The sequence below is a fragment of the Lithobates pipiens genome, unplaced genomic scaffold, assembly GCF_037356315.1.
Source record: "Lithobates pipiens isolate NorthernLeopardFrog02 unplaced genomic scaffold, aLitPip1_a1.2 Scaffold_8, whole genome shotgun sequence".
NCBI lineage: Eukaryota > Metazoa > Chordata > Amphibia > Anura > Ranidae > Lithobates > Lithobates pipiens.
Genome location: NW_027507903.1, coordinates 600,962,048 through 600,989,730, shown reverse-complemented (window position 1 = coordinate 600,989,730; position 27,683 = coordinate 600,962,048). Strand labels below are relative to the sequence as shown.

Genomic DNA, 27,683 nt, shown 5'->3' with positions numbered 1-27,683 from the left:
TTTAATGCCAGAAAATCAGCATGGTTGCTACCCTGCCCTGTTTACTAAATTACTTATAGTTCAAGTGGACTGTCAATCTTAGGCCGCGTACACACGAGAGGATTGTCCGTCCAACTAAGTCCGTCAGACAATCCGACAGACAGTCCGTCCTACTTTTGAATGAACAGACTTGACCACACACGATGAACAGACAGTCCGCTGAAAGCTTGCGCGATGACGTGTACAGCACGTACGACGGGACTAGAAATACGACGTCCAATACACTGCAATGCAACCTTCGGCCGTGTAAATCCTTTCTGAGCATGCGCCATACTTAGTCCGTCCAACTAGCCTACTCACGAGCGGACTGTCCGCTGAAACCAAAGTTGGACGGACTGTATTACGGAAATTCCGAAAGACTAAAGCCCCGTACACACGAGAGGACTTATGTCCGACAGACTTCCGAAGGAGTTCCGTCGGAGTTCTGCCGGAGTTCCGACGGAGTTCTGACGGACTTTTCGGCGGAGCGGACTTGGCCACACACAATCACACTAAACTCCGACGGATTTGAACGTGATGACGTACGACTGGATTCGAATACGGAAGTTCATAGCCAGTAGCCAATAGCTGCCCTAGCGTCGGTTTTAGTCCGTCGGAATAGCATACACACGAGCGGAGTTTTCGAAGGGACCCGGGTCCGGCGGAGTTCCGTCGGGAAAATTTGAAGCATGTTCCATATTCTAAAGTCCTTCGGACTTTGGCGAGTCAAAAGTCCGTTGCAGCCCACACACGATCGAATAGTCTGACGGACTCAGTCCGTCGGACTTTGGATGTTGAAAAGTCCGCTCGTGTGTACGCGGCATTAGTCCGCCAGACTGTCCGCTGAAAAAGTTCGCTCGTGTGTACGCGGCCTTAGCTGTTGATTTTCCACCACTGCTTTTAAAAAAATATAGCTGTTCCTTAGGCATTGACAACAATTTTACAGTTCTCCACTGTAAATTTTACTTCAACAAGGGAGAGCTGGAGCTACTTTTGCTGAAATTAACTGATTTAATTTTAGTATTGGTTGATATAAGGAGGTTAAAGATTAGTGCTGTCCCAGCTGGGAGGGTTAGGGTTAACTTGCTTCTTGGGTCTCTCTCAGCTGGCTTTCTTGGGTCCAACCCACTGGTCCTGTGCTGTGTACAAATAGGGACAGGGGTGTGCATAGTACTAGACATGATGTCATTGCTGGAGTATGTCTGTCCAGCCTACTGCTTGAGTCTGGAGCACCTATGGATGAAGAGCCTTCTAGAGAGAATGGGACCAGAGCGAGCTGCAAATCGCCAATCCTGGAAATCTGCCATAACGGACTCTATCCTGTGCAGGTATGCTGGGGCAGCTACAAAGCCTGAGTTAGGAAGTAGTGGCATTAGGAAAAAAACTGCTACTGTTGTTACCTGGAATGATCATATATTTCAGTAAAGCTTTGGAAACTTTTTCTTTGCCTGGTTTGAAGTTACTGAAGAGGTGTAACGCAAGTAACTGATACACATAGTTCAGAGTTGGGTATGACGACAGCGGTACAAGAGTTAATACAGTGTGAAGACACAATGGGCTGCCAAAGGTAAAAAAAGATTTTGCATGCAGCCTGTCTTAAGTGTGGACATGTGGCAGGTGTGATAGCCTCTTGCAGGAGGAGTTGTTGTTCTCTCAGTCTCCAATAGCAACAGGAGCAAATTGGCACTGCAGAGTTCCACAGTCTGTGCACAGGTTCAGAAGAGGAAGAATTAAGTGAGTGCATGCATGGAGTCCATGATAGGCGCATTGCGGGACCCCATACCATTACTGGGAGTGAGGTAGCAGAGATACACTGGACATGGGGAGAGGGCGTCAGCTCTGCGTGTCCCTCCTAAATGCAACAGTGACTGCAGAGTGTACACCAACGCCAAGAGAGTTAATTCAATTTCAGTCATCTGGGCAAGTAATGGTACCCCATGTGTAAAGCAGTGACCCTGTCCAAGGTGTCCAGAAGGTCCCACCCCCCCGGGGTAGGCCTATTTTGTGACCAATGCTTGGCGCCCAACGAGGAGAGGAACATGGAGGAAGTACCACCCGCATACCCTACACAGTAATCTACATGTGCAAAAGTTTGTATGCTAAGGTTTTCAGTGATGGGTACTGTTAACTCTACAGCATACAAAGACATTTTAGACAATTGTGTTCTTCCAAACTTGTTAGAAAAGTTTGGTGAAGGCTCTTCTCTGCTTCAGCATGGCTGTGCCCCTTGTGCACAAGCCAGCTCCATAAAGACATGGTTTGATGAGTTTTTTGTGGAGGAACTCAAGTGGCCTACACAGGGCCCCAACTTCAATCCTATTAAACACCTTTGGGATGAACTAGAATGAGCCGTTCTTCTTATTCAACATCAGTAATCAAACTTACAAATGCTCCTTTGGGTGAATGAGCGCACATTCACACAAGCACACGCCAATAGGTTTTCCAGAAAAATGCTTAAGCGGCAAATAGGGGGAAACTTCATAATATTGCCAGTGATTTTAAAATACGTCCAAAAAGCTCATGTATGGGTCGTGTGAGAGTAAGGTGTCCACAAAAGCATGGCAGTATAGTGTACCTAATTTCTTGCACCCTGCATTAAAGTGAACCTGTACTTTGCTCACACATGGCAACATAAAAGGGTCACTTAAAGAGGGGAATGAGATAATTAAAAATCAGCAGCTACAAATACTGTAGCTGCTGGCTTTTAATAAACAGACACTCACCAGATTCTGGAGTCCAGCGCTGTCTTCTATTCAGCCGATTCTAACCACGGCAACTGCTCCTCTGTGCCGCCATCTTGGATTTGGGAGCCAGCTGTGACTACCTGATGTCTCACACCCAGCTCCCCTACTGAGAATGTGCAAGCTGCAGCCTCCTGGGGCAGGCCTGTACTGGCCATCGGGACTACCGGGAGATTCCCGGTGGGCCGATTGGCTCAGTGGGCCGCTGGGCCGTTTGTTGTTAGTGTCAGCTTTATTACTTTTTTTATTTTCACCAGCGGCGGCGGCGGTGGCCGCGGCTCCGCCACAGCACCTGGGCCGGCGCAGAAGTACAACCCCCCTAATGACGCTGCCACTCACTCCCCTTATCTTACTTGTCCCAGCGCCGTGACGTCACGGCCGGAGGGCAGAGGCGGCCCGGGGATATGGGAGGAGTTCAAGCTTAGCTGCCTGGCCTGGGAGTGAAGGGAAAGCGCCGCCGAGGAGGAGCGAGGAACCAGAACGTTGCTCCACACTCCACAGCTGCAGCCTGCAGGATTCCACTCCAGACAGCAGCACAGACTGTGTCAGTGTCCAGGGACAAAGCAATCCATAGTATCACAGTATCATCAAGTAAGCACTAAATAAGAAAATAAAATGCAGGCTGCATGGCATGTCTGTGATATCTGTAATATGCAGCATGGCCGAGGGGGGGGGGGGGGTAGGAGTAAATGTACTGCCACTGTCCACGGTAACTGATTAACCTCTTCCCGCCCGCCCTATAGCCGAATGACGGCTATGGAGCAGGCGCTTTCGTCCGGGAGGCCGTCCCTGGACGTCCTGGTGTTTACTTCCGCAATGCGCACCGCCGCTGCCGCGCATCGGGGAAGTTCTGTGTTTGCCGTGTCCCCCGGAGACACCGATCGCTGTAAACGGCCAATCACAGCGGCCGTTTACAGCGCGATCGGCGTGTCCAATGTGAGATGATCTCATATGTAAACATATGAGATCATCTCTCAGCGCCGCTCTCCCTCCTCACACAGACAGCGTGTGAGGAGGGAGAGATGAATGGCTGAAGCGGCCGTAAGTGGGAGAATAAAAAAATAAATAAAAAAAAGTGCCATGCTCCCCCAGTGCCATCCGCACCAGTGCCATCCACAACAGTGCTATCTGTCCCCAGTGCCACCTGTTGTCAGTGCCATTTGTCCCCAGTGCCATCTGTCATCAGTGCCACATATAAGTGCCATCTGTCATCAGTGCCACGTGTCATCAGTGCCACATATTAGTGCCATCTGTCATCAGTGCCACATATTAGTGCCATCTGTCATCAGTGCCACGTATCAGTGCCATTTGTCATCAGTGCCACCTGTCAGTGTCATGTGCCATCTGTTGTCAGTGTCACGTGTCATCAATGCCACTTATCAGTTCCATCTGTCATCAGTGTCACGCGTCATCGGTGCCACGTATTTGTACCATCTGTCATCGGTGCCACATATTAGTGCCATCTGTCATCAGTGCCATGTATTAGTGCCATCTGTCAGTGCCACGTATAAGTGCCACGTGTCATCAGTGCCACGTATAAGTGCCATCTATCATCAGTGCCACATATTAGCGCCATCTGTCATCAGTGCCATGTGTCATCAGTGCCACGTATAAGTGTCATCATTGCCACGTATCAGTGCCATCTCTCATCAGTGTCACATGTCATTGTCCTGGTGCTCCAGGGCCTTCAAAAGTGTAATATGTAGTCAACAAGTTAGATGTGTAATTTATGCTCCTAGAACACCTGATGGCGCTCCCTGCATGTTGGGCCTCTTTATGTGGCCAGGCTGTGAAAAAGTCCCACACATGTGGTATTGTAATACTCAGGAGGAGTAGCACAATTTTTTGGGGGTGTCATTTGTGGTATACACATGTCAGGTGAGAGAAATAACCTATTACAATGACAATTTTGTGTAAAAAAAAATAAAAATCTTAATTTTGCAAAGAATTGTGGGAAAAAAATGACAACATCAAAAAGCTCACTATGCCTCTTACTAAATACCTTGGAATGTCTACTTTCCAAAAAGGGGTCATTTGGGGGGTATTTGTACTTTCCTGGCTTGTTCGGGTCACAAGAAGCAAGATAGGCCACCAGTACATCAGATGTGATCAATATTGTGCGATTCGCACCACAGCTTGTAGACTCTCTAACTTTCACAAAGACCAAATAATATCCACTAATTTGGGTTATTTTTACCAAAGATATGTAGCAGTATAAATTGTGGCCAAAATTTATGAAGAAAAATTTATAATTTGCATCATTTTGTCACAGAAACAAAGAAATATGTGTTTTTTTTCAAGATTTTCGGTCTTTTTTTATTTATAGCGCAAAAAATAAAAACCCCAGGGGTGATCAAATACCACCAAAAGAAAGCTCTAATTGTGGGAAAAAAAGGACAAAAAATTAATTTGGGTACAGTGTTGCATGACTGAGTAATTGTCATTCAAAGTGTGAGAGCACCGAAAGCTGGAAATTGGTCTGGGCAGGAAGGGTGTTTAAGTGCCCAGTAAGCAAGTGGTTAATTATTTATTGTCATTGCCCACGGTAACTGATTAATTATTTATTGTCACTGTCCACGGTAATTGATTAATAATTTATTGTCACTATCCACGGTAACTGATAATTTATTGTCACTGGTGACGGTAATTGATAATTTATTGTAACTGTCCACGGTAATTGATTAATAATTTATTGTCACTGGTGACGGTAACTGATAATTTATTGTCACTGGTGATGGTAATTGATTAATAATTTATTGTCACTGTCCACAGTAATTGATTAATAATTTATTGTCACGGTAATTGATTAATAATTTATTGTCACTGTCCACGATAATTGATTAATAATTTATTATCACTGTCCACGGTAACTGATTAATAATTGTCACTATCCACGGTAATTGATAATTTAATGTCAATGGTCACGATAACTGATTAATAATTTATTGTCACTGGTCATGGTAATTGATTAATAATTTAATGTCATTGGTCATAGTAAATGATGAGTAAATTTACTGCCACTGGTGAATTAATTTACTGCCACTGGTCACGGTAATTGATGAATAATTTACTGCCACTGGTCATGGTTACTGATGAATGAATGTACTGCCACTTGTAGTCATGGTCATTGATGAATGAATGTACTGCCACTTGTAGTCATGGTCACTGATGAATGAATGTACTGCCACTTGTAGTCATGGTCACTAATGAATGAATGTACTGCCACTTGTAGTCATGGTCACTAATGAATGAATGTACTGCCACTTGTAGTCATGGTCAATGATGAATTAATGTACTAACACTGCTGGTCATGATCACTGATGATGAATGAATGTACTGCCACTGATCACTGATGCATTAATGGCTGACCACTGGTCAGTCATTAATGCATCAGTGACCAGTGGCAGTACATTCATTCTTCAGTGTTCAGTGGCAGTACATTCATTCATCAGTGACCCGTGGCAGTACTGGCAGTCTTGGCAGCAGCACTGCTTGGGGAATAACTGCTGGGTTGGCTGAGAGCTCTGCTGAAGTGCTCATCCACCACTGAGCTGATATCTCCCTGGAAAAAGGTGAACAGGGCTCTTCTGGAGGACTCTCCTCTTCTGGGTTGCAGTCCTCTTCTTTAATATTGGCTGAGATATGGCTGGAAAAGGAGCTGCCACTGCTACCATTGCTGTTGCTTCCACTCTTTGGAGCTTCCTGCATCATGGAGTAAAAGGCTACTTTCTGTGTAACATAAACTGACAACAACCATCAGCTACGTTTTTAATTAATTAAAAGAAAAGTATGTTTTATTTTTATTTTTTTTCCTGTTTTATACTCACCTAGGTGGCAGCATCTATCCCCCTTCGCCTCTGCACTGAGAACCAAACCATCAAACACTGCTGATGGCTCAGGTTCTCTTAGCTGCCTGAGCAGAGAGCTGCTGCTTGTAAATCAGCAGCTCTCTGCTCTGCCCCCCCCCCCCTCTCCCCCATGCTCACTGGAGTGCTGAGCTGTGTAGGAGTGGGGAGCGGCTGTCTCAGGCTCTCAGCGGCTCTCTGAGAGGCTGAGGCGGTGGGTATCAGTCCAAGCACCTGGCAGGTCCAGACTTTATTGTCATGATGACACGGTGCCTGGACGGATTTCTGTGACATCAGTAGAGAGCGGACTTCAGCCCACTCTCTGCTGAAAATGGGTCTCAGGAAAACTTTGCAGATGGTACATTTCTGTATTTGGGGAAATGCAGATGCAAAAATCTGCAATGCAACAATCCATTCCAGATTAGTTGCCCTGTCCTAGATTTTTCAATTCTTTTGCCACTTCACGACAAGTATATATGTGTCTGTATTGCATGTTCAAACCTTAATAGCATAGATAATAACATAAGATTAATAGAAGTTTACTCTAGAAGTATATAAGCAGTTTTGAAATTCTAGAGCAATGTTTAAATAATGTATTAGGCTCACACAGGGGCGACTTGTCCAGGCGACTTCGCCGTCTGACAAGTCGCGCTCCGTTCTGTACTATGGAACCCTTCTAATAGGAGCGACTCAAGTCATTCCGACGGAAAAGGTTCCTGTACTACTTTGGGGCGACTTCAGGCGACTTGCATTGACTTCTATACAGAAGTCGTTTTGCAAGTCGCCGTTGATCGTGTGCAGGTCGCGGCGCTGCAAGTCGTGCCACCCACTGTGTGAACCGAGCCTTACACTTTAACTAAACCCATTAGGTGTGACGTGCAACAACAAACATGTTAAAACACAAGAATAAACGTAAAGGAGGAGCTGAGAAGTTAAGAGAAAAAAAAAGCAAGCACTTGAGGCAGATGCTACTAAATGTGTAAAATTAGATGTATTATTTGCTGGAACATCAGCAAAAGCTGAGAGCAGCGCAGGCCTGACTGCTGTGGTAAGTCAGACATTCATTTTTTATTCCTTTTTAAACAACATAAAGATTTGTGGACTTTTTGGAACATATTATGCCTACAGTTGTGACTTACTATATGTCCATTCTCAGGCTGGGTCCACAATAGAGGAGAGTGGAGAGGAGAGAGAACACGAGGCAGGTGTTGAATGTGAAGAGGATAGAGATGAGCAGGAACATGAGTGTAGACAAGAGAGAGAAGGTGCGAAAAAAGATAGAGGATTAGAGAGAGCAGAAGACATAACGCATGAGGGAGTAGATGACAGAGGAGATGTAAACCAAGGAGAGAGTGTAGAAATGGCAGCATACACAGAGGAAAGTGAAGTCACCGAGGAAAACATTGATTATTACAATCGTCCCCACCAGGAAAACGTGAAGATATTTTTTAATTATCATCCGCAACAAACATCAAGTAATCCATTGGTACAGAAAGTGTTCTGGTGCAAGGATGGTACTCATAGACAGTGGCTTACTTACTGCCAAGAACGCCATGCATTACATTGCTCTGTCTGCATAGCATTTGCCAAGTTAGCTGACAAATCTCCATTTATAAGTGGTATGACAGACTGGAAACATGTGCATCAGCGCATGGAGGAACATGAAAAGAGCATGGCACACAAAACTTGTGCAGAAGCATACTTCTTAAATGCCTCTAAATCTGGAGTTAAACATTTACTTAGTGGAAGTCAGCTGTCCTCACACAGAGAACAAATCAGAAAGAGGCGACAAATACTAGAGCGTGTAGTTGATGTTGTCAAATTGATCGGCAAAAGAGGACTTAGCTATAGGTCAGAGAATGAGGCTGCATACATGCTTGATGACAGCAAGTATGATGTCTGTCTGAAAGAGCATTTAAAAGAATGCATTGAAAAAATCTAAGAAGCTACATCAGACTGGGGCAAAAGGCAGAGGTTCCCTGGTTACGTTACTGTCTGCAAGAACCATTAATTCTGTAATTGAAACCATTCAGCACCTTATTCAGGAGACCATTGTGGGACATAAAGAATGCCGTAATGTTCTCGGTGCAGATTGACACCACACAAGACATCACCTCACAAGACCAGTGTTCTATTGTTTTACGATATGTTACAGACACCATTCATGAAAGGCTTATTAGCATTGTCAAGTGTAAGGAATCTACTGGAAAATATTTTGTGGATATTGTTTCAGAGCTTGCAGAGAAGATCAATTTAGACTTGAGCAACTGCATTGGACATGCTACAGATGGTGCCTCTAACATGCAAGGCCGCTACAAAGGCTTTTCAACTCAGATGTCCAAATTTTCACCAAATCAAGTGCATGTTTGGTGCTATGCCCATGTTCTTAACCTAGTTTTGGCTGACACAACCCAAATGGTAATTCAATGTGGATCACTTTATTCAGTGCTTAATGACATCGCAGTGTTCTTTCGTGAGTCATATAAAACGATGAATGTGTGGGAAAGTGAGAGCCAAGACAAGCACCAGAGACGACTCTCACTAATTGGAGAGACCCGGTGGTGGGCCAAGGATAACGCTCTCAGGAAAGTGTTTGGATCATTTGCAAATCCAGATAATTGTCTCTACGTGGATGTCATTCTTGCATTGACAGCAATACGAGAAAATATTACCTTAAAAACGACTACTCGCATTCAAGCACAAGGATTTGTAGAAGCTCTGCTGAAGTATGAGATGATACTGACGGCACAAACCTTCCTCAGGATATTTGAGAAGACTTCACCATTGTCCAAATACCTTCAAACGCAGGGGATGGATATACTGTCTGCTCATAGAATGGTTATGGCAACATATGAAAGTCTTAAAAATATGTCTAGAGATTTTGCCTCAGTTAGAGCAGCTGCAGAGAAATTTGTTCTGTGGGCAAATGAAAAATTGCAGGAGCAGGACAAAGAGATAGAACTGGAAGTTCAGTCTACATTGCCATCACAAAGAAAAAGGAAGAAGAAAACCATGCCTGGAGAGATTGCTCATGCTGAAACGATCACAAGTCCAGAAAAGGCTTATGAAGTCACAGTGCACAATCCGATAATGGACACAGCTACAGAGACATTGCACAAAAGATTCCTGAGTCATGGCACACTCTATGCTGACCTTGCATTTCTGGACCCAAGAAATTTTGTTCAGTTAACCACTTGCCGCCCGCCCTATAGGCAATTGACGGTGGCAAAGTGGTTTCATAATCCTGATCGGACGTCATATGACGTGATCAGGATTATGAGTCGCTGCGCGCCCCCCGGGGGCACGCATTGCGGCGATCGTTGATGCGGGGTGTCAGTCTGACACCCGGCAACTACGATCTCGGTAAAGAGTCTCCGACGGAGACTCTTTACCACGTGATCAGCTGTGTCCAATCACGGCTGATCACAGTGTAAATGGGAAGAGCCGGTGATCAGCTTTTCCTCACTCGCGTCTGTCAGATCGGCTGCTCCTCTGACAGGGGGGTGTCTGTGCTGATCGATTATCAGCACAGCCCCCCCCCAGGATGCCCACACTGGACCACCAGGGATGCCACCAGACCACCAGGGAAAAGGTAATCCTCCCTAGACCACTAGGGATGCCAGTCAGCACAATGGATGCCAATCAGTGCCCATAATGGATGCCAATAAGTGCCCACAATGGGCATCACTGATTGGCATGCATTATTGTTTGGCACTGATTGGCATCCATTAGTACAGTATAACACCAATGCTGCCTATGCGTGCCCACCTGTGCCGCCTATGAGTGCCCACCTGTGCCGCCTATCAGTGCCCACCCATGCCCATCTGTGCCGCCTATCCATGCCCATCTGTGCCGCCTATCCATGCCCATCTGTGCCGTCCATCCATGCCAATCCGTGGCAGCTATCAGTGCCAATTTGTGCCACCTATCAGTATCCATCCGTGTCGCCCATCAGTGCCGCCTATCAGTGCCACATATCAGTGTCCATCAATGCCACCTCATCAGTGGCACTTCATTGGTGCCACATCATTGGTGCCCATTAGGGATGAGCTTCGTGTTCGAGTCGAACGTACGTTCGACTCGAACATTGGCTGTTCGCGCGTTCGGCGAATTCCGAACGTTTGGGCCGTTCTCGTCAAAATTCGAGTGACACGCGCGGACCACAATGCACTGCGGTGGCGCAGTGCATTGCTGCCCCATGATTGGCCAAGCATGCACTGTGACCCCGCATGCTTGGCCAATCGCAGCGCCAGCAGCGAGGAGAGCCATGATTGGCCACAGGCATCCTGCCTGTGGCCAATCATAGCTCAGGCTGTGTAGTGCACGCCCCACACTATATAAGGCCGCCTTTGAGGCGGCCTCGTGTAGTGTGTTAGTTAGCATCTGAAGCAGTGGGTGTTCTGTGTACCTTCAACACAGTTACACACCAATCGTTTTTGGCTGATTTCCTATCTTGCTGCTGTGTAGTGGTTGTTGTCTGTGCCCTGACTGCAGTATACACGACTATATTCACCTCACCTATATAGCTAGTGATCTAGCTTTAACCACTTAACAACTGCCCATTGCCGATTAACGGCTTCAGGGCGGTTGTTTAACTCTGAGAGGCCGTTAATTAACGGCCTCCCAGAATTCTGCTCTCGCGCGCCCCCTGGGGCGCGCACTCGAGAGCATCCGTGACCGCCGGGTCCTGTGGATCACGGTAAACGGCCACTCATAGCGGCCGTTTACCACGTGATTGCTCCGTCAAATGACGGAGTGATCACTTGTAAACACTGCGGTGGCGCAGTGCATTGCTGCCCCATGATTGGCCAAGCATGCACTGTGACCCCGCATGCTTGGCCAATCGCAGCGCCAGCAGCGAGGAGAGCCATGATTGGCCACAGGCATCCTGCCTGTGGCCAATCATAGCTCAGGCTGTGTAGTGCACGCCCCACACTATATAAGGCCGCCTTTGAGGCGGCCTCGTGTAGTGTGTTAGTTAGCATCTGAAGCAGTGGGTGTTCTGTGTACCTTCAACACAGTTACACACCAATCGTTTTTGGCTGATTTCCTATCTTGCTGCTGTGTAGTGGTTGTTGTCTGTGCCCTGACTGCAGTATACACGACTATATTCACCTCACCTATATAGCTAGTGATCTAGCTTTAACCACTTAACAACTGCCCATTGCCGATTAACGGCTTCAGGGCGGTTGTTTAACTCTGAGAGGCCGTTAATTAACGGCCTCCCAGAATTCTGCTCTCGCGCGCCCCCTGGGGCGCGCACTCGAGAGCATCCGTGACCGCCGGGTCCTGTGGATCACGGTAAACGGCCACTCATAGCGGCCGTTTACCACGTGATTGCTCCGTCAAATGACGGAGTGATCACTTGTAAACAAACCGGCGTCATGTTATGACGCCGGTTCCTCCCTCCCCTCTCTGTACCGATCGGTACAGCGGAGGGGAAAGAGATCGGTGTCAGCAGCGATGTGGGCTGCATCTGCAGTGCCCACATCGCTGCTCACCGAATTTAACCCCTCAATTCCCTGCCAATACTCTGCAATACCAGTGCATACTCTGCAGTACCCTGCCATTACTCTGCAGTACCCCGCCATTACTCTGCAGTACCCCGCCATTACTCTGCAGTGCAGTACACTGCCATTACTCTGCAGTACCCTGCCATTACTCTGCAGTACCCCCCATTACTCTGCAGTAACCCCCATTACTCTGCAGTACCCCCCAATACTCTGCAGTACCCGCCATTACTTTGCAGTACCCGCCATTACTCTGCAGTACCCCCAATACTCTGCAGTACCCTGCCATTACTCTGTAGTACCCCCCAATACTCTGCAGTACCCTGCTATTACTCTGTAGTACCCCTCCAATACCCCGCCAATACTCTGTAATACCCTGCCATAAATTGCCATACCCAGCCATACTCAGAGATACCCAGCCATACTCGGTGATACCCTGAAATACCCAGCCATAGACGCCCCCCACCCCTCACCGCCCTCCGGTGCTTCTACCAACTCGCCAGTACGATCAAAGCCAGAATCTTTTTTTTATTTTTTATTTCAGGCTTCCCAGCCTAGAGGTGAGATGTGGGGTCATATTGACCCCCCAGATTTCACTGTAAAAAGGACCTGTCACCCCATATTCCTATTACAAGGGATGTTTACATTTCTTGTAATAGGAATAAAAGTGATCAAAAATATATTTTTGGGGAAAAAAATGTCAAACTAAAATAAATAAAGTAAAATGAACAATAAAAAAATAAAATAAAAATTAAAGCGCCCATGTCCCCATGTGCTCGCATGTGCCACGCATGTGAGGTATCGCCGAGAATGTTAGAGCGAGAGCAATAATTCTAGTCCTAGACCTCCTCTGCAACTCAAAACATGTAACCAGTAAAAAAAAATTTAAAGCGTCGCCTATGGGGATTTTTTAAGTAGCGACGTTTGGCGCCATTCCACGGGCATGTGCAATTTTGAAGAGTGACATGTTTGATATCTATTTACTCAGCATAACTTCATCTTTCACTTTATGTAAACATTGGGCTAACTTTACTGTTTTTTTTGTTTGTTTTTTAAGCACAAAACTGTTTTTCCCCCCAAAAAAACGCGTTTGAAAAATTGCTGTGCAAATACCGTGTGAGATAAAAATTTGCAACGACCACCATTGTATTCTCCAGGGTCTTTGCTAAAAAAAATATATATATATAATGTTTTGGGGTTCTCTGTAATTTTCTAGCAAATAAATGATGATTTTTACATGTAGGAGAGAAATGTCAGAATTGGCCTGGGTGCTCCAGAACGCCTGATGGCGCTCCCTGCATGTTGGGCCTCTGTATGTGGCCACGCTGTGTAAAAGTCTCACACATGTGGTATCGCCGTACTCGGGAGTAATAGCAGAATGTGTTTTGGGGTGTAATTTGTGGTATGCATATGCTGTGTGTGTGAAATAACCTGATAATATGACAATTTTGTGAAAAAAAAAAAAAAAGGAAATAGGCCGTCAGTACTTCAGGTGTGATCAATTTTTAGATATTGGCACCATAGCTTGTGGACTCTATAACTTTCACAAAGACCAAATAATATCCACCAATTTGTACTTATTTTTACCAAAGATATGTAGTAGTATGAATTTTGGCCAAAATTTATGAAGAAAAAATGACTAATCTGCTAAATTTTATAACAGAAACGAAGAAAAATTCATTTTTTCGCAGAATTTTCGGTCTTTTTTCTTTTATAGCACAAAAAAAAAAAAACTGAGAGGTGACTAGATACCACCAAAAGAAAGCTCTATTTGTGTGAAAAAAGGGACAAACATTTCCTATAGGTCCAGTGTTGCATGACTGAGTAATTGTCATTCAAAATGTGAGGGCACCGAAAGCTGAAAATTGGTCTGGTTATTAAGGGTGTTTAAGTGCCCAGTGGTCAAGTGGTTAATAATAGAGCTTGCAGTCAGTAGTGTTAGGAGATAGTGCGTGCTGTCTGCGTGCTCTGTACCCAGTACAGACCGCTATAATATAGGGCAGGCCCCTACTTTCAAACATCCAACTTACAAACATCTCCTACTTGCAAACGCAAGGAGACAGCAGCAAGTGAGATGAAAAAAGATGGACGACAAAACAAATTATACAGGGATGATAACCCTTCCCTATGTTTTCCAAAAAGCTTAAAGATAGTTTTTTTGACTGGAGCCACACTTTAAAAATGTACCGGTTGAAAATGACAAACAGATTCAACTTAACACAACAAACCTACACAGTCCCTGTCTTGTTTGCACCGCCTGTATACTGCTGTTCTGAGTATATAGGGCCTGGGGCCACACGCATTTCCTTTTTTTAATATGGGTACGGGGTTTCCCTTAATATGGGTACAAGACCCAAATAGGCTGGTAATGGGCAGGGAGGGCTACCCATGCCATGTTTCTCAATGATTTTCAACCATATTGCAGGAACCAGATATAACATTAAAACCGCAAGCAGTTTTAAATGGTGTTATTTCCGTTTAATGTCATTTTGTGCAGGGACTGTTCTAAACACGGGAAACACGTGGCACTTCACAGGCATACTACAGACACCCCCCAGGCACCATATTTAAAGGAATATTTCACCTTTTTTTTCACTTTAATCGTCATTAAAATCAGTGCTCCCGCCAAAACGGCAGTTTTTAAAACTTTTTTTTGCAGTGACCCATGTCCCCTGAGGCAGGAGGCAGGTCCCCAAACCCTTTTTAGGACACTATCTTGCATATTAGCCGTTAAAATTAGCACTTTTCATTTCGAACGTTCGAGTCCCATAGACTTCAATGGGGTTCTAACGTTCGTACCGAACGCGGGGGTCGTTCGCAAGTTCTGGTGCGAAGCGAACCGGGGGGTGTTCGGCTCATCCCTAGTGCCCATCAGTGCCGCCTTATCAGTGCCCATCAGTGTAGCCCCATCAGTGCCCATCAGTGAAGGAGAAAACATACTTATTTACAAAGTTTTGAAACTGAAACAAAAAAAACATTTTTTTTTTCAAAATTTTCTGTATTTTTTTATTTGTAGCGCAAAAAATAAAAACCGTAGAGGTGATCAAATACCACCAAAAGAAAGCTCTATTTGTGGGAAAAAAAATGATAAAAATTTCATTTGGGTACAGTGTAGCATGACCGCGCAATTGTCATTCAAAGTGCGACAGCGCTGAAAGCTCAAAATTGGTCTGGGCAGGAAGGTGTTTAAGTGCCTGGTATTGAAGTGGTTAAAGTCCTCGTCTCTTTCACCACTTATGTTCCAAGAACTTAGCAAATGTCTGTCGAAGTTTGACAGTGAAGCAAGTGCTGAGAATCTTCAGAGTGAATTAAGCAGTTTTGCTCTTCAGTGGGAAAGATTAAAAATGTCTCCACTAGATGAATACAAGGTAAAAACATCGGAGAATGAGAGTGAAGACGAGCAAGTTGAAATCCAATGTAAGAAGTGTTCCTCGTGTAAAGAATGCTGTGTTGCTACCAGATTCTCAGGAGGTTCAATCTAATGTCAAATGCCTACCACCTCCTAGGTCTTGCATACCAGTTCCTACTCACCCTGTCCATCACTCAGGTTGCTTGTGAACGTACATTTTCAACACTCAAGTTGATCAAAAGCAGACTCAGAACCAAGCTGTCACAAGAGCATCTGGAAGCTTTTATGTTGATGTCAACAGAAAAGGACATCCTCTGCTCTCTTGACTCTGAAGTGATCATTGACAAAGTTGCAGAGAAAAGTGAATTGTTTTCTAAGCTTCTTCTATAAGCCCTAAGCCCTTGTACACACGGTCGGATAATCTGTCGGATTGCGTCTTATCGGACCGTGTCGTCGGATAATCCGACTGTGTGTGGTATGTAGGGATGAGCCGAACACCCCCCGGTTCGGTTCGCACCAGAACTTTCGAACGGACCCCACGTTCGTTACGAACGTTAGAACCCCATTGAAGTCTATGGGACTCGAACGTTCGAAATGGAAAGTGCTAATTTTAACGGCTAATATGCAAGATAGTGTCCTAAAAAGGGTTTGGGGACCTGACTCCTGCCTCAGGGGACATGGGTCAATGCAAAAAAAAGTTTTAAAAACGGCCGTTTTGGCGGGAGCACTGATTTTAATGACGATTAAAGTGAAAAAAAAAGTGAAATATTCCTTTAAATATGGTGCCTGGGGGGTGTCTGTAGTATGCCTGTGAAGTGCCACGTGTTTCCCGTGTTTAGAACAGTCCCTGCACAAAATGACATTAAACGGAAATAACACCATTTAAAACTGCTTGCGGTTTTAATGTTATATCTGGTTCCTGCAATATGGTTGAAAATCATTCAGAAAAATGGCATGGGTAGCCCTCCCTGCCCATTACCAGCCTATTTGGGTCTTGTACGCATATTAAGGGGAACCCCGTACCCATATTAAAAAAAGGAAATGCGTGTGGCCCCCAGGCCCTATATACTCAGAACAGCAGTATACAGGCGGTGCAAACAAGACAGGGACTGTGTAGGTTTGTTGTGTTAAGTTGAATCTGTTTGTAATTTTCAACTGGTACATTTTTAAAGTGTAGCTCCAGTCAAAAAAACTATTTTTAAGCTTTTTGGAAAACATAGGGAAGGGTTATCACCCCTGTATAATTTGTTTTGTCGTCCATCTTTTTTCATCTCACTTGCTGCTGTCTGATGTTTGTAAGTTGGATGTTTGAAAGTAGGGGCCTGCCCTATATGCTCTGCAGAAATGGCGGAACAAGGTGTTGGTTTTGCCACAACATTGTAAGCCCTCAAAGTGACTCTTGGTGGGCGCTGGAGCGCCCTGCTGTGAACGATTATATCAAGAATTGTAATTACATGCCATTGTTGAACAGTGGTAGAAAAATTGACCTTTGGTGGTTGTGGTGCTGGTGCCACAACACTATAAGTCCTCACCGTTACTCTGGGTGGGCACAGGAAGGGGCCCTCCTGTGAAATATTATATCAAGAATTGTAATTACATGTCCCTGTTAAACAGGGGCAGAAAAATGTGGCCTTAGGCACTGCTGCTGGTGCCACCACACTGCAACCTCTCCCATATACTCTAGTTTTTTTGCAGGAATTAGCCCTGCTGCAAAGCATTGCATCAAAAATTGTACTTAAACGCCCCTGTTAAACAGGGGCAGAAAAATTGGGCCTTAGGCTGAGGTGAATATCGCGGTGTATACTGCGGTCAGGGCACGCAGACAATACCCAGAAAACAGCAGAGATAAAGGGGTATATACAGATGTATACTGTGCTGTGGTGGAGGCACACACAACTTCCAATAACTCCTGCAGATGGCAATTGGGCTCAAATAGAGAACAGCTATGTAGGTGGATTATAGCGGTATGTACTGGGTACAGAGCACGCAGACAGCACGCACTATCTCCTAACACTACTGACTGCAAGCTCTATTATTAAAGATAGATCACTAGCTATATAGGTGAGGTGAATATAGTGGTGTATACTGCGGTCAGGGCACAGACAGTAACCACTACACAAGAGCAAGATAGGAAATCAGCCAAAAACGATCGGTGTGTAACTGTGTTGAAGGTACACAGAACACCCACTGCTTCAGATGCCAACACACTACATGATGCCGCCTCAAAGGCGGCCTTATATAGTGTGGGGCGTGCACTACACAGCCTGAGCTATGATTGGCCACAGGCATCCTGCCTGTGGCCAATCATGGCTCTCCTCGCTGCTGGCGCTGCGATTGGCCAAGCATGCGGTGTCACAGTGCATGCTTGGCCAATCATGAGCCAGCAATGCACTGCGCCATCGCAGTGCATTGTGGGCCGTGCGCGCCACACGAATTTTGATGCGAATGGACCAAGAGTTCGGATTTCGCCGAACGGACGAACAGCCAATGTTCGACTCGAACACGAAGCTCATCCCTAGTGGTATGCATCGGACTGATTCCGTCCGAATCTCCGTCCGACCCAATTTTCCAACATGTTGGAAATATTTCCCGACCAACTGGGCCGGACGGACCTAATCCGATCATGTGTAGAGCATTCTCATCGGACCAAGTGCCACGCATGCTCAGATCAAATTCCTACATCAAAGCTATTGGCTACTAGCCTGAACATAGTCCCATCGTAACGAAATTATGTCATCACGTTCTGAAAGATTGGATTTTTCGCCAACTTGGCCCGACCGTGTGTATGCAACAGTTTCGGACAAGATCCGACGGACAAAATCCGACAGGCAAAATCCGACGGATTTGGTTGTGGAAATCTCCGACCATGTGTACAGGGGCTAACAGTGATTTTGGACCTTTTTGTATGGTTAGCCGTTTATACTGCCTTTGTAATTCGCATTGTATGTTACAGTGGATATTTCCCTGTCTGTTTATGTTTGTGATTCCCACAAGTTATTATTTGAACTGTTTCTTGTTAATATTATATTCAAACATAAGATGTTATTTATAACTGTTTTCCTTATTTATGACACCTGCCATTGAACGGAGTGCAACTTAAACCTTTCATTCTAAAGGTGTCTGTAATGTTGGAATGCATCTTTTTCTCTAAATAATAAAAAAAAGCCGTTTATACTTACATTGGAATGTTTTACTTATTATTTTGCGCAATTGCGTATAGTTTATATACTGTTTTTGTGTGTGTTCGCAAAATTAAAGTGGGCCAGTCTGGATGAAGTCCAGGGCCAAATTTTTGTCCCAGTCCAGCCCTGGCACGAGGTGACTGGGTGGAGCCATAACACTAGAAAAGGCTACGCAGAGGCACGTCCCACTACTTTCAAGAGAAGTTGACGTCACAAGAGTTGCCCACCAACCCGCCCGTTCTGTGTTCATCACAACTTCCTTGGCAGTTTTACCATGCCAGCAATTGGTATTACTTTATGGGTTATGCCCTCAAGTTAATTACAAGGGGCAGTTTAATGCCTGGCTCGCACTGATGGTGGAGACAGGCCTCTTAGCCCACGTACACACGGTCGGAGATTTTGCCAACCAAATCCATCGGATTTTGCCCGTCGGATTTAGTCCGACGGATTGTGTCCGAAACTGTTGCATACACACGGTCGGGCCAAGTTGGCGAAAAATCCGATCTTTCAGAACGTGATGACGTAATTTCGTTACGATAGGACTACATTCAGGCTAGTAGCCAATAGCTTTGATGTAGGAATTTGATCTGAGCATGCGTGGCACTTGGTCCGATCAAAATGCTCTACACATGATCGGATTAGGAAATTTGGATCGGACGGAGATTCGGACGGAATCAGTCCGATGCATACCACACACAGTCGGATTATCTGACAACACGGTCCGATAAGACTTATTCCGACAGATTCTCCGACCGTGTGTACAAGGGCTTAGATTATATGGTTTGGTTATAGATGCTCACGGTGTAACCGTGACTGGCATGGTATTTGTATTTTGAAGGTTGTTGTTATACCAAGATGTTCAATTAAGCTGTGGCCTTGCCCTAATTCCAACTTAAAGTGGTCTATGTGTCTTTTTGGGGGGTCAAGGTTTTGTTGTGGTTTAAATAAGTGGGGGATAAGACAAGACTAAGCTTCTCAGCAGTCATGGTTGGTGTTTTTGCCACTCTTGATCTGCTTGTGGCAGAGATTGCAATTTGCAACAGTGCGACCAGCTGCACATGTGCTTAAAAAGGCCCACACAGCTGAGCTGAGGGAAGTGGACCGGGAGATAACAGCTCCACAATCTGGTGGAATAGGGCGACGGCTCTCTACCACGATGGCTGCTTCTGGAGGACATCCTGCCTCGTAGGGGTTGTGCCTGCCCCTCACTTTCCTCCTCTGCTCTATATGGCACCCAAGTCACATCAGTGCCCTCATTATCATCATCATTGTCCCCCCATCCTCATCACTGGAGCCAACTTCGAAATACGCTGCGGCTGGGGGAACATGACTGTCAATTCAGCTCATGTTACTCTCTTCCTCTACATCAGAAGCAACATCAGAATCAAGTAATGGCTGTGCATTGTCAAGAAGCAAGTGGCTGACGCTGTGTTCAAATAATTCAGCTTATTCCTCTATGCATGATGATAGGGCTATGGCAGCTGTGGACAAGGAGGCAGAGTAAGCTATGGCAGCTGCGGTGGACTGCACACTAGTGTCAGTTTGGGTCATAAAGGATGAGGAGGATGGTTTAGTAAGCCAGTCCACCACCTCCTCTGCATGCTGTGGCTGGATGGCACGGACAACATCACTAAACAGAGGAAATGATGCCCTGCCTAAGGACTGACCACGTCCACCTTTGCCCATGGACGCAGATCCTGCTGGCCCCCCTCACAGTGCCATGGGAACCTCTCCTTGTTGTCCTCCCAGGCATGATGGGGGGGGGGGGGGGGGGCTTATCACCCAAATTTAATAGAAACTGGGAAATGTGTGATTGGATGCACTTTATTGAATGAAAAGTGGTGTTTGGTGCACTTTAAATTGAGGACTGATGCTGACAGAAATGTAAGAACTATAACAAAAAAATAAAAAGGGAGGAACACCAGCGTCACAGTCAGCTAAATTGTTTCTGACAATTTAAAAAAAGGGGGGGAGGCAGGGGACAAAACAAAAAAACATGCAGCAACCAAAAAAAGGGTATGCAGCACTACACTTTACTGACACACTACACCATACTCACACTATACACACACTATACTCACACTATACTGACACACTACACTAACACACTACACCATACTCACACTATACACACACTATACTCACACTATACTGACACACTACACTAACACACTACACCATACTCACACTATACACACACTATACTCACACTCTACCCTTTACTGACACACTACACCATACTCACACTATACGCACACCACACTCCCACTATACTGACACACTACACTTTACTGACATACTATACCATACTCACACTATACTGACACACTACACTTTTCTGACACACTATACCATACTCACACTATACTGACACACTACATTAACACACTACACTTTACTTTAGTTTATATACAACTATATAGATCAGAACAAAATGAAGGACAAATGAAGAGGGAAGAGGGACAGAGGGACATTGCTCCAAATCAGGGACAGTCTCTCGAAATCAAGGACAGTTGGGAGCTATGTACTATACTCACACTATACTGACAGATTACACCATACTCACACAATACTGACACACTACACTATATGTACACTATACTGACACACTGTACTGACACATTACACTAACACACTACAATTTACTGACACACTACACCATACTCACACCACACTCACACTATATTGACACACTACACTATACGCACACTATACTGACACACTACACTAACACACTACACTTTACTGACACACTATACCATACTCACACTTTACTCACACTATACTATACTCACACTATGCTGACACATTACACTATACTCACACTATACTCACACCACACTCACACTGTACTGACACACTACACTATATGCACACTATATTGACACACTACACTTTACTACACATACTCACACTATACTATACTCACACTATGCTGATACACTACACCATACTCGCACTATTCTCACACTATACTGACACACTATGCTATACTCACACTATACTGACACACTACACCATTCTCACACTATACTGACACACTACACTATACTCACACTATACTGACACACTACACCATTCTCACACTATACTGACACACTACACTATACTCACACTATGTGACACACTACACCATACCCACACTCTACTGACACTGACACTATACTGACACACTACACCATACTCACATTAAACTCACACTATACTGACACACTACACCATACTCACACTAAACTCACACTATACTGACACACTACACTTTACTGCTGATACATATACTATACTCTCACTACACTGATGCACTATACTCACATTATACTAACCTCACACTAACACTCCTCACTTAGAGTGACAATAAGTGAACACAATACCTTGCTGGTAGCAAATAGAGCCCTGCTCTATCTCCACTCCAACAACATACTGCAAAAGCTTCCTGTGGGAATGAACCTTTTATAGTGTGGGGTGGGACTATAAACACTGATCCCTGATTGGACAAACTGAGCACTGATCCTGCACTTTGTCCAATCAGGGCTCTGACAGTGCTCTGTGCCCTAATTTGCAATTAGGGCCCTAGAATGCGCTGTGCATTGCACATCCCTCAGAGCACCTTCGAGTGTTCGGCAAACAGGCAATGTTCAGGCTGAACTTTTGCTTGGCCTGAACCGTTTGCCCAACTCCACCGATCGGGGAGCCTGGGACCGTTCTGACCAGCGTCATCCTGTGCACTGAACAGAGAGAGGAGGAACTGATGTTGCTCCTTCCTCTCTGTGAGATCAGAAAATGGAAGCGACAAGGATTTCGTCACTTCTGGTTTCGGTTTGTTTGTTGATATTTGTACAATATATTTCAGAGGTATAAGGAAGATAATAAAAGACTTACTTGGAGCAGCAGCAGCAATAGGGGTTACTGCTTTCAGTAAATTTCCTTCTGTGACTTGAAATCCTAAAATAATAAAATAAAATACAATGATATGAAAGATTGCACACACATCATTTATATCTATTTATAGCACCACAACAATTTTAGACTGGTTTCATCACATGTGTCAGAGAACTTGTCAGAAGTTATCCTGCTGATAACAGAAGAGCGGAGCAGGAGAAAGCCACGGGACATAGTGCTTTGAAGAGAGATAAGAAAAGACTGCAGATATATGTTCCCAGCTCAAATGTCATGAACCGGGTTTACATCCACTTTAAGTTCATCCAGTTTTAAATAAAAGTGAGCTACTCTAAATAAAGTCCACACCTGCTCCAATTTAGAATTTTCTTGAAATTATATGCACTTGTGCATTTAAATTTAAGTACTTTCTCTTTTGCTTTTAAAGAAGTACTGTAACTGTAGCGTGGACGAGCGGCTGCTGTAGGCGAAAAGTGACGTACCTGTACATCGCTGCCTACTTCTGGGTTTAGGGCACCTGCCCCCCCCCCCAGCTCCCGCTGTGATTGTACACAGCAGGAGCCAGTCAGCAAGCCCCGGCCAATCATTCACGGCTTAGACCTGCTGATCAGCTGTGTGCAGTCACAGCCCAGAGCTCTGTGTTGGTAAACAACACAGAGCTCTGTACAGAGGGAGAGCGATCTGTCAGTTTCTCATCCCTGCAAAGTAGGGATGAGAAACTTAGAGATCTTTTAGTAAAAGCAGCACACTTTACACATAGTTATTCATACTTTTAATCCCTCAGTCACCTTAGATGTTAACCCTTCCCAGCCAGTGTCATTAGCACTCCAATCTCCTTGCAGAGTTTTTTTTGAAGCACATGATTAGAGCCGGAGGCTCCAAATGGCTTCAAAAAGGTTGAGCTTGGGACACAGTGAGCCCATCCACTTGTGACATCAACATTATTATTATTATTAATAACGATTTATATAGCGCCAACAGTTTACACAGTGCTTTACAATGTATAGGGGAGACAACACAATTACAGTACAATACAAAAGGTACAGGAGGGCCCTGCTCGTAGAGCTTACATTCTAAAGGGAGGGGGGTGGTGGTACAAAAGGTAATAACATCCGCTATTGTCTTCCTTCTTCTCCTCCTCTCAGCCAATCAGGACAGGAAGCGGGTCCTAAGACTGGATTGGCCGGGAGGAGAAGTGACCGGATTGGCTGGGAGGAGAAGCCAGGGAAGCCGCCCGCGACCTGGATGGGGTAACTTTGGGATAGTTTCTGTTGCCATTATGATTTAAAAAGAGTAAACACAGTTGATTGATAATAAATGGCTTCAGCCAAACACTAACCATGAGTGAAAGAAAAGTTTTTGTGTTATCATTCATATTCTCTGAAAAATTACCAATAAATCATAAATTCTGCCAGGGTATGTAAACGTACGAGCACAACTGTATATAAATATATACAAATAATATAATTTAATATAATATATAATAATATATAATAATAATTTAATTTAATATATACAAGTTTGAGTCAACAACCGTCGGAAAAAAAAACATGGATTTTGTTGTCGGAATGTCCAATCAATGTCCGATCGTGTGTATGGGGCATTACAAAGCCATTTCTAATGCCTTGTACACACGCTTGAATGTTCAATGTGAGATTGTTGTTGAAAATTCTGACCGTGTGTATGCTCCATCGGACATTTGCTGTCGGAATTTCCCCCAACAAATGTTAGAGAGCAGGTTCCCAAATTTTCCTACAACAAAACTTGATGAAATTCCGAGCGTGTGTACACAATTCCAATGCACAAAAGTCCAGGCATGCTCAGAATCAAGCAGAAGAGCCGCACTGGCTATTGAACTTTATTTTTCTCCGCTTGTCGTACGTGTTGTACGTCACTGCGTTCTTGACGTTTGGAATTTCCGACAACATTTGTGTGACTGTGTATGCAAGACAAGTTTGAGCCAACATCATTCAGAAAAAAATCCACGGGTTTGTTGTTGGAAAATCCTATCGTGTGTACAGGGCATAAGTCTTTGGGACACCAGTGAGCCATGGTGAAAACCTTTTTCCACGAATGGAGAAACTTGGAACAGTGGTGAACCTTCCCAGGAGTGTCTGGCCCACCAAAATTACTCCAAGAGCACAATGACCACTCATCCAGGAGGTCATAAAAGAACCCAGAACAACATCTAAAGAACTGCAGTCCTCACTTGCCTCAGGTAAGATCAGTATTCATGATTGAACAATAAGAAAGAGACTGGGCAAAAATTGCATCCATGGGAGAGTCCCAAAGCTAAAGCCACTGCTGACCAAAAAGAACACAAAGGCTTGTCTCACATCCATCTGTCAAAAACCATCTTCATTATCCCCAAGACTTTGAAGCAAATATTCTGTGGACTGATGAGACAAAAGTTGACATTTTTGAAAGCTGTGCGTCCAGTTACATCTGACGTAAAACGAACACAGCATTTCATAAAAAAAGAAATCATACCAACAGTCATACCTGGTGGTGGTAGTGTAATGGTCTGGGGTTGATTTGAAGGTTCAGGTTCTGGACGACTTGCCAGAAAATCTTGAAGGAGAATGTCCGGCCATCAGTTCCTGAGCTCGAGTACAGTTGGGTTATGCAGCAGGACAATGATCCGAAACACACCAGCAAGTCCACCTCTAAATGTCTCAAAAAACCCAAAATATAGGTTTTGGAGTGGCCTAGTCAAAATTCGGACTTTAATCTGATTGAGATGCTGTGTCATGACCTTAAACAGGCCGCTCATTCTGGAAAACCCTCCAATGTGGCTGAATTAAACAATTTTACAAAGGGGAGTGGGCCAAAATTCCTCCACAGTGATGTGGAAGACTCATTGCCAGTTATCGCAAACGCTTGATTGCAGTTGTTGTCTCCAAGGGTGTCACAGCCTGTTATTAGGTTTAAAGGGCAATTACTTTTTCAGTAAGACAGGTTTGGACATCGGGTTATCTCTTTGTGAAATATTGAAATTTGTTTGATGATCTGAATCATTTAAGTGGGGGGGGGGGAGGGGGGGCAAGGGGCAAATACATTTTCACAGCACTGTGTGTGTGTGTATATATATATATATATATATATATATATATATACACAATTTCTTACTTTGGACTGATTAGCCTAGCCTAGCCAAAATCTAAAATGATCTTTTCAGTTTTCAGTACATGTAAATCAGGGGTGCCCAACCAGTGGCCCGGGGGCCACATGTGGCCCGCGACCTACTGATCTGGGATAGAACTCAAAGAATACTGTTATTAAAGATCAGTTTATTGCTAAAATCACAGTACATATATGGGCATATCTTTTCTGCAGTGGTTACTGGGCTGCTTTCAAACTGATCCGGAGGTGCACTGAGCCATAGACTTCTATTATTACCTGCAAGTTTGGTGAGCTTTCTGAAAGTGCACCAAACCTGCAGAATATAATAGAAGTCTATTGCAAACTGCAGGAAAGCCAAAGGTACACTGCGTTGCACAAGTGCAAACCGCAGCGCATCAGTGTGAAAGCAGCCTTGGACCCCTTTCACACGGACAGTCCGACAGTCCGACCAACTGGACCCTCCACTCACCTCTAAGTAGTGGCAGACATAAACTGACTTGTGTTCTACCTCCAATACGATCCGCTAAAAAGTATCATGGGCTGTGTCCGTGTCCACTCTGCAAATGCAGAGCAGACATGGACATGCCATCCACCCGCTCCGCTCATTGTGGCCCGCGACCATTTACCATGTCGCTCAAGTGGCCCTTGCTCTTCAAAAGGTTGGGCACCCCTGATGTAAATCAATATCTGATTGCATGAGTAAAAGTACCAGGGTCCCCATGATCTGCCCAATTATCATGGACATAGCAGCTGCATCTAACTATCTCTGTTGGTTTCGTTAATTTAATTTACCTCATCAAGAGACTCCTTGGTGAGTGAAAGTCAAAAATGCTTCAAAGCAATTTTCTCAATTGGGGTCCATCAAACAAGGACTCTACACACAACCCCTTGAACTGAGACCCTGATTGTGGGTCAACTGCGTCTTAAAGTACCGGTTACTGTTTCCACAGTACAAAGAGATTCCCATCTGTACAGCCATAAGAGAATTTCACTAATGCATATAAATATCACCCCAGGTAACACTTGCCTTGTACCATGACCACAAACATCACCAGCATGAAGGTCCGAGCCGCTCTTGTCTCCATGGTCAACTGTTTTTGTTCTTCTGAAGTTTCAAAGTCAGGCTACAGCAAGAAGATCTAGAATAGATAGACGTGACAAGACACAAGGTAGTGATGATAACAGTCCTTATCTACAAGAGGCTCTACTGCAAAATAGGCAATTATGTGTCCCGTTTATGATATCCCCTCCCATTTTTATGCCTGTTACTTGTTTGTTTTGCTTTCAAGATAAAAAGAAAAAAAAACAGGTAGGTTAATAAGTCAGATCCATGGTCCTACAATGATTGGTGGTCTTGGTGAAGGGTGAGTGTTTTTAAAAGACATGGTTAATAGTCACATATCTTCAATCATGGGCTTTCTTTCCTACTTTTGACATTAATTCTCATGAAGTTCTCAGAGAGGAACATGGTATATAGTGAGTGACACATCTCACATCTTCTCACATCTTCAATCATTAACTTTCTTTCCAATTCTTGACATTCATTCACCCACAGCCAGGTGATGTGATTTCAGGTATAAACAAGAAGCAGGGAAGCAATATAATGCCCATCATATGTCAATGACCGCAGGTCCATTCTGATCAATATGTAAATTCTCAAGTATCTCCACTCAGGGCCACCAAGCCAACTTTTTGGTTGCCACTGGTCCAGGAGGCAAGTGTTTCTCTGCTACCAGTCCAGTTCTCTTCTGTAGGTAACCTGCTTTTTTTTTTAGGTGTGTTGTAATGACCATAGTGGTCATGGTGAGTGCTTTTTAAAAGACCCAGTTTATAGTGACACCTCATCTCACATCTTCAATTATTGACTTTCTTTCCGAATCTTGACATTCATTCACATGACATCTCAGAGCTTCAAAGGAAGGCATTGTTGGAAGACTCCCCCACTAGACATGTGCAATTAGTTTAGTTCCTGAATTCATTTTTTTGACAAATTTGTTTATTCGGAAATATCCGAATTA

The 27,683-nt window shown here is 44.6% G+C and overlaps 1 protein-coding gene across 2 annotated transcripts in view; it reads right to left on the bottom strand.

Moving 5' to 3' along the window:
* LOC143961287 (mucin-17-like) overlaps nt 1–26,864 on the bottom strand; it is a 90,568-nt gene extending 63,704 nt beyond the window's left edge. The window contains exons 1-2 of one of the 2 annotated variants that reach the window (XM_077470540.1): nt 26,693–26,864; nt 22,525–22,587 (exon numbers count right to left, since the gene is read on the bottom strand). In XM_077470540.1, the coding sequence (XP_077326666.1) occupies nt 22,525–22,587; nt 26,693–26,750 (121 nt within the window). In that variant the 5' untranslated portion in view covers nt 26,751–26,864. The remainder of the gene's footprint in view (nt 1–22,524; nt 22,588–26,692) is intronic. The other variant, XM_077470539.1, reaches the window with a different exon arrangement.
* Nucleotides 26,865–27,683: the final 819 nt, after the last annotated feature.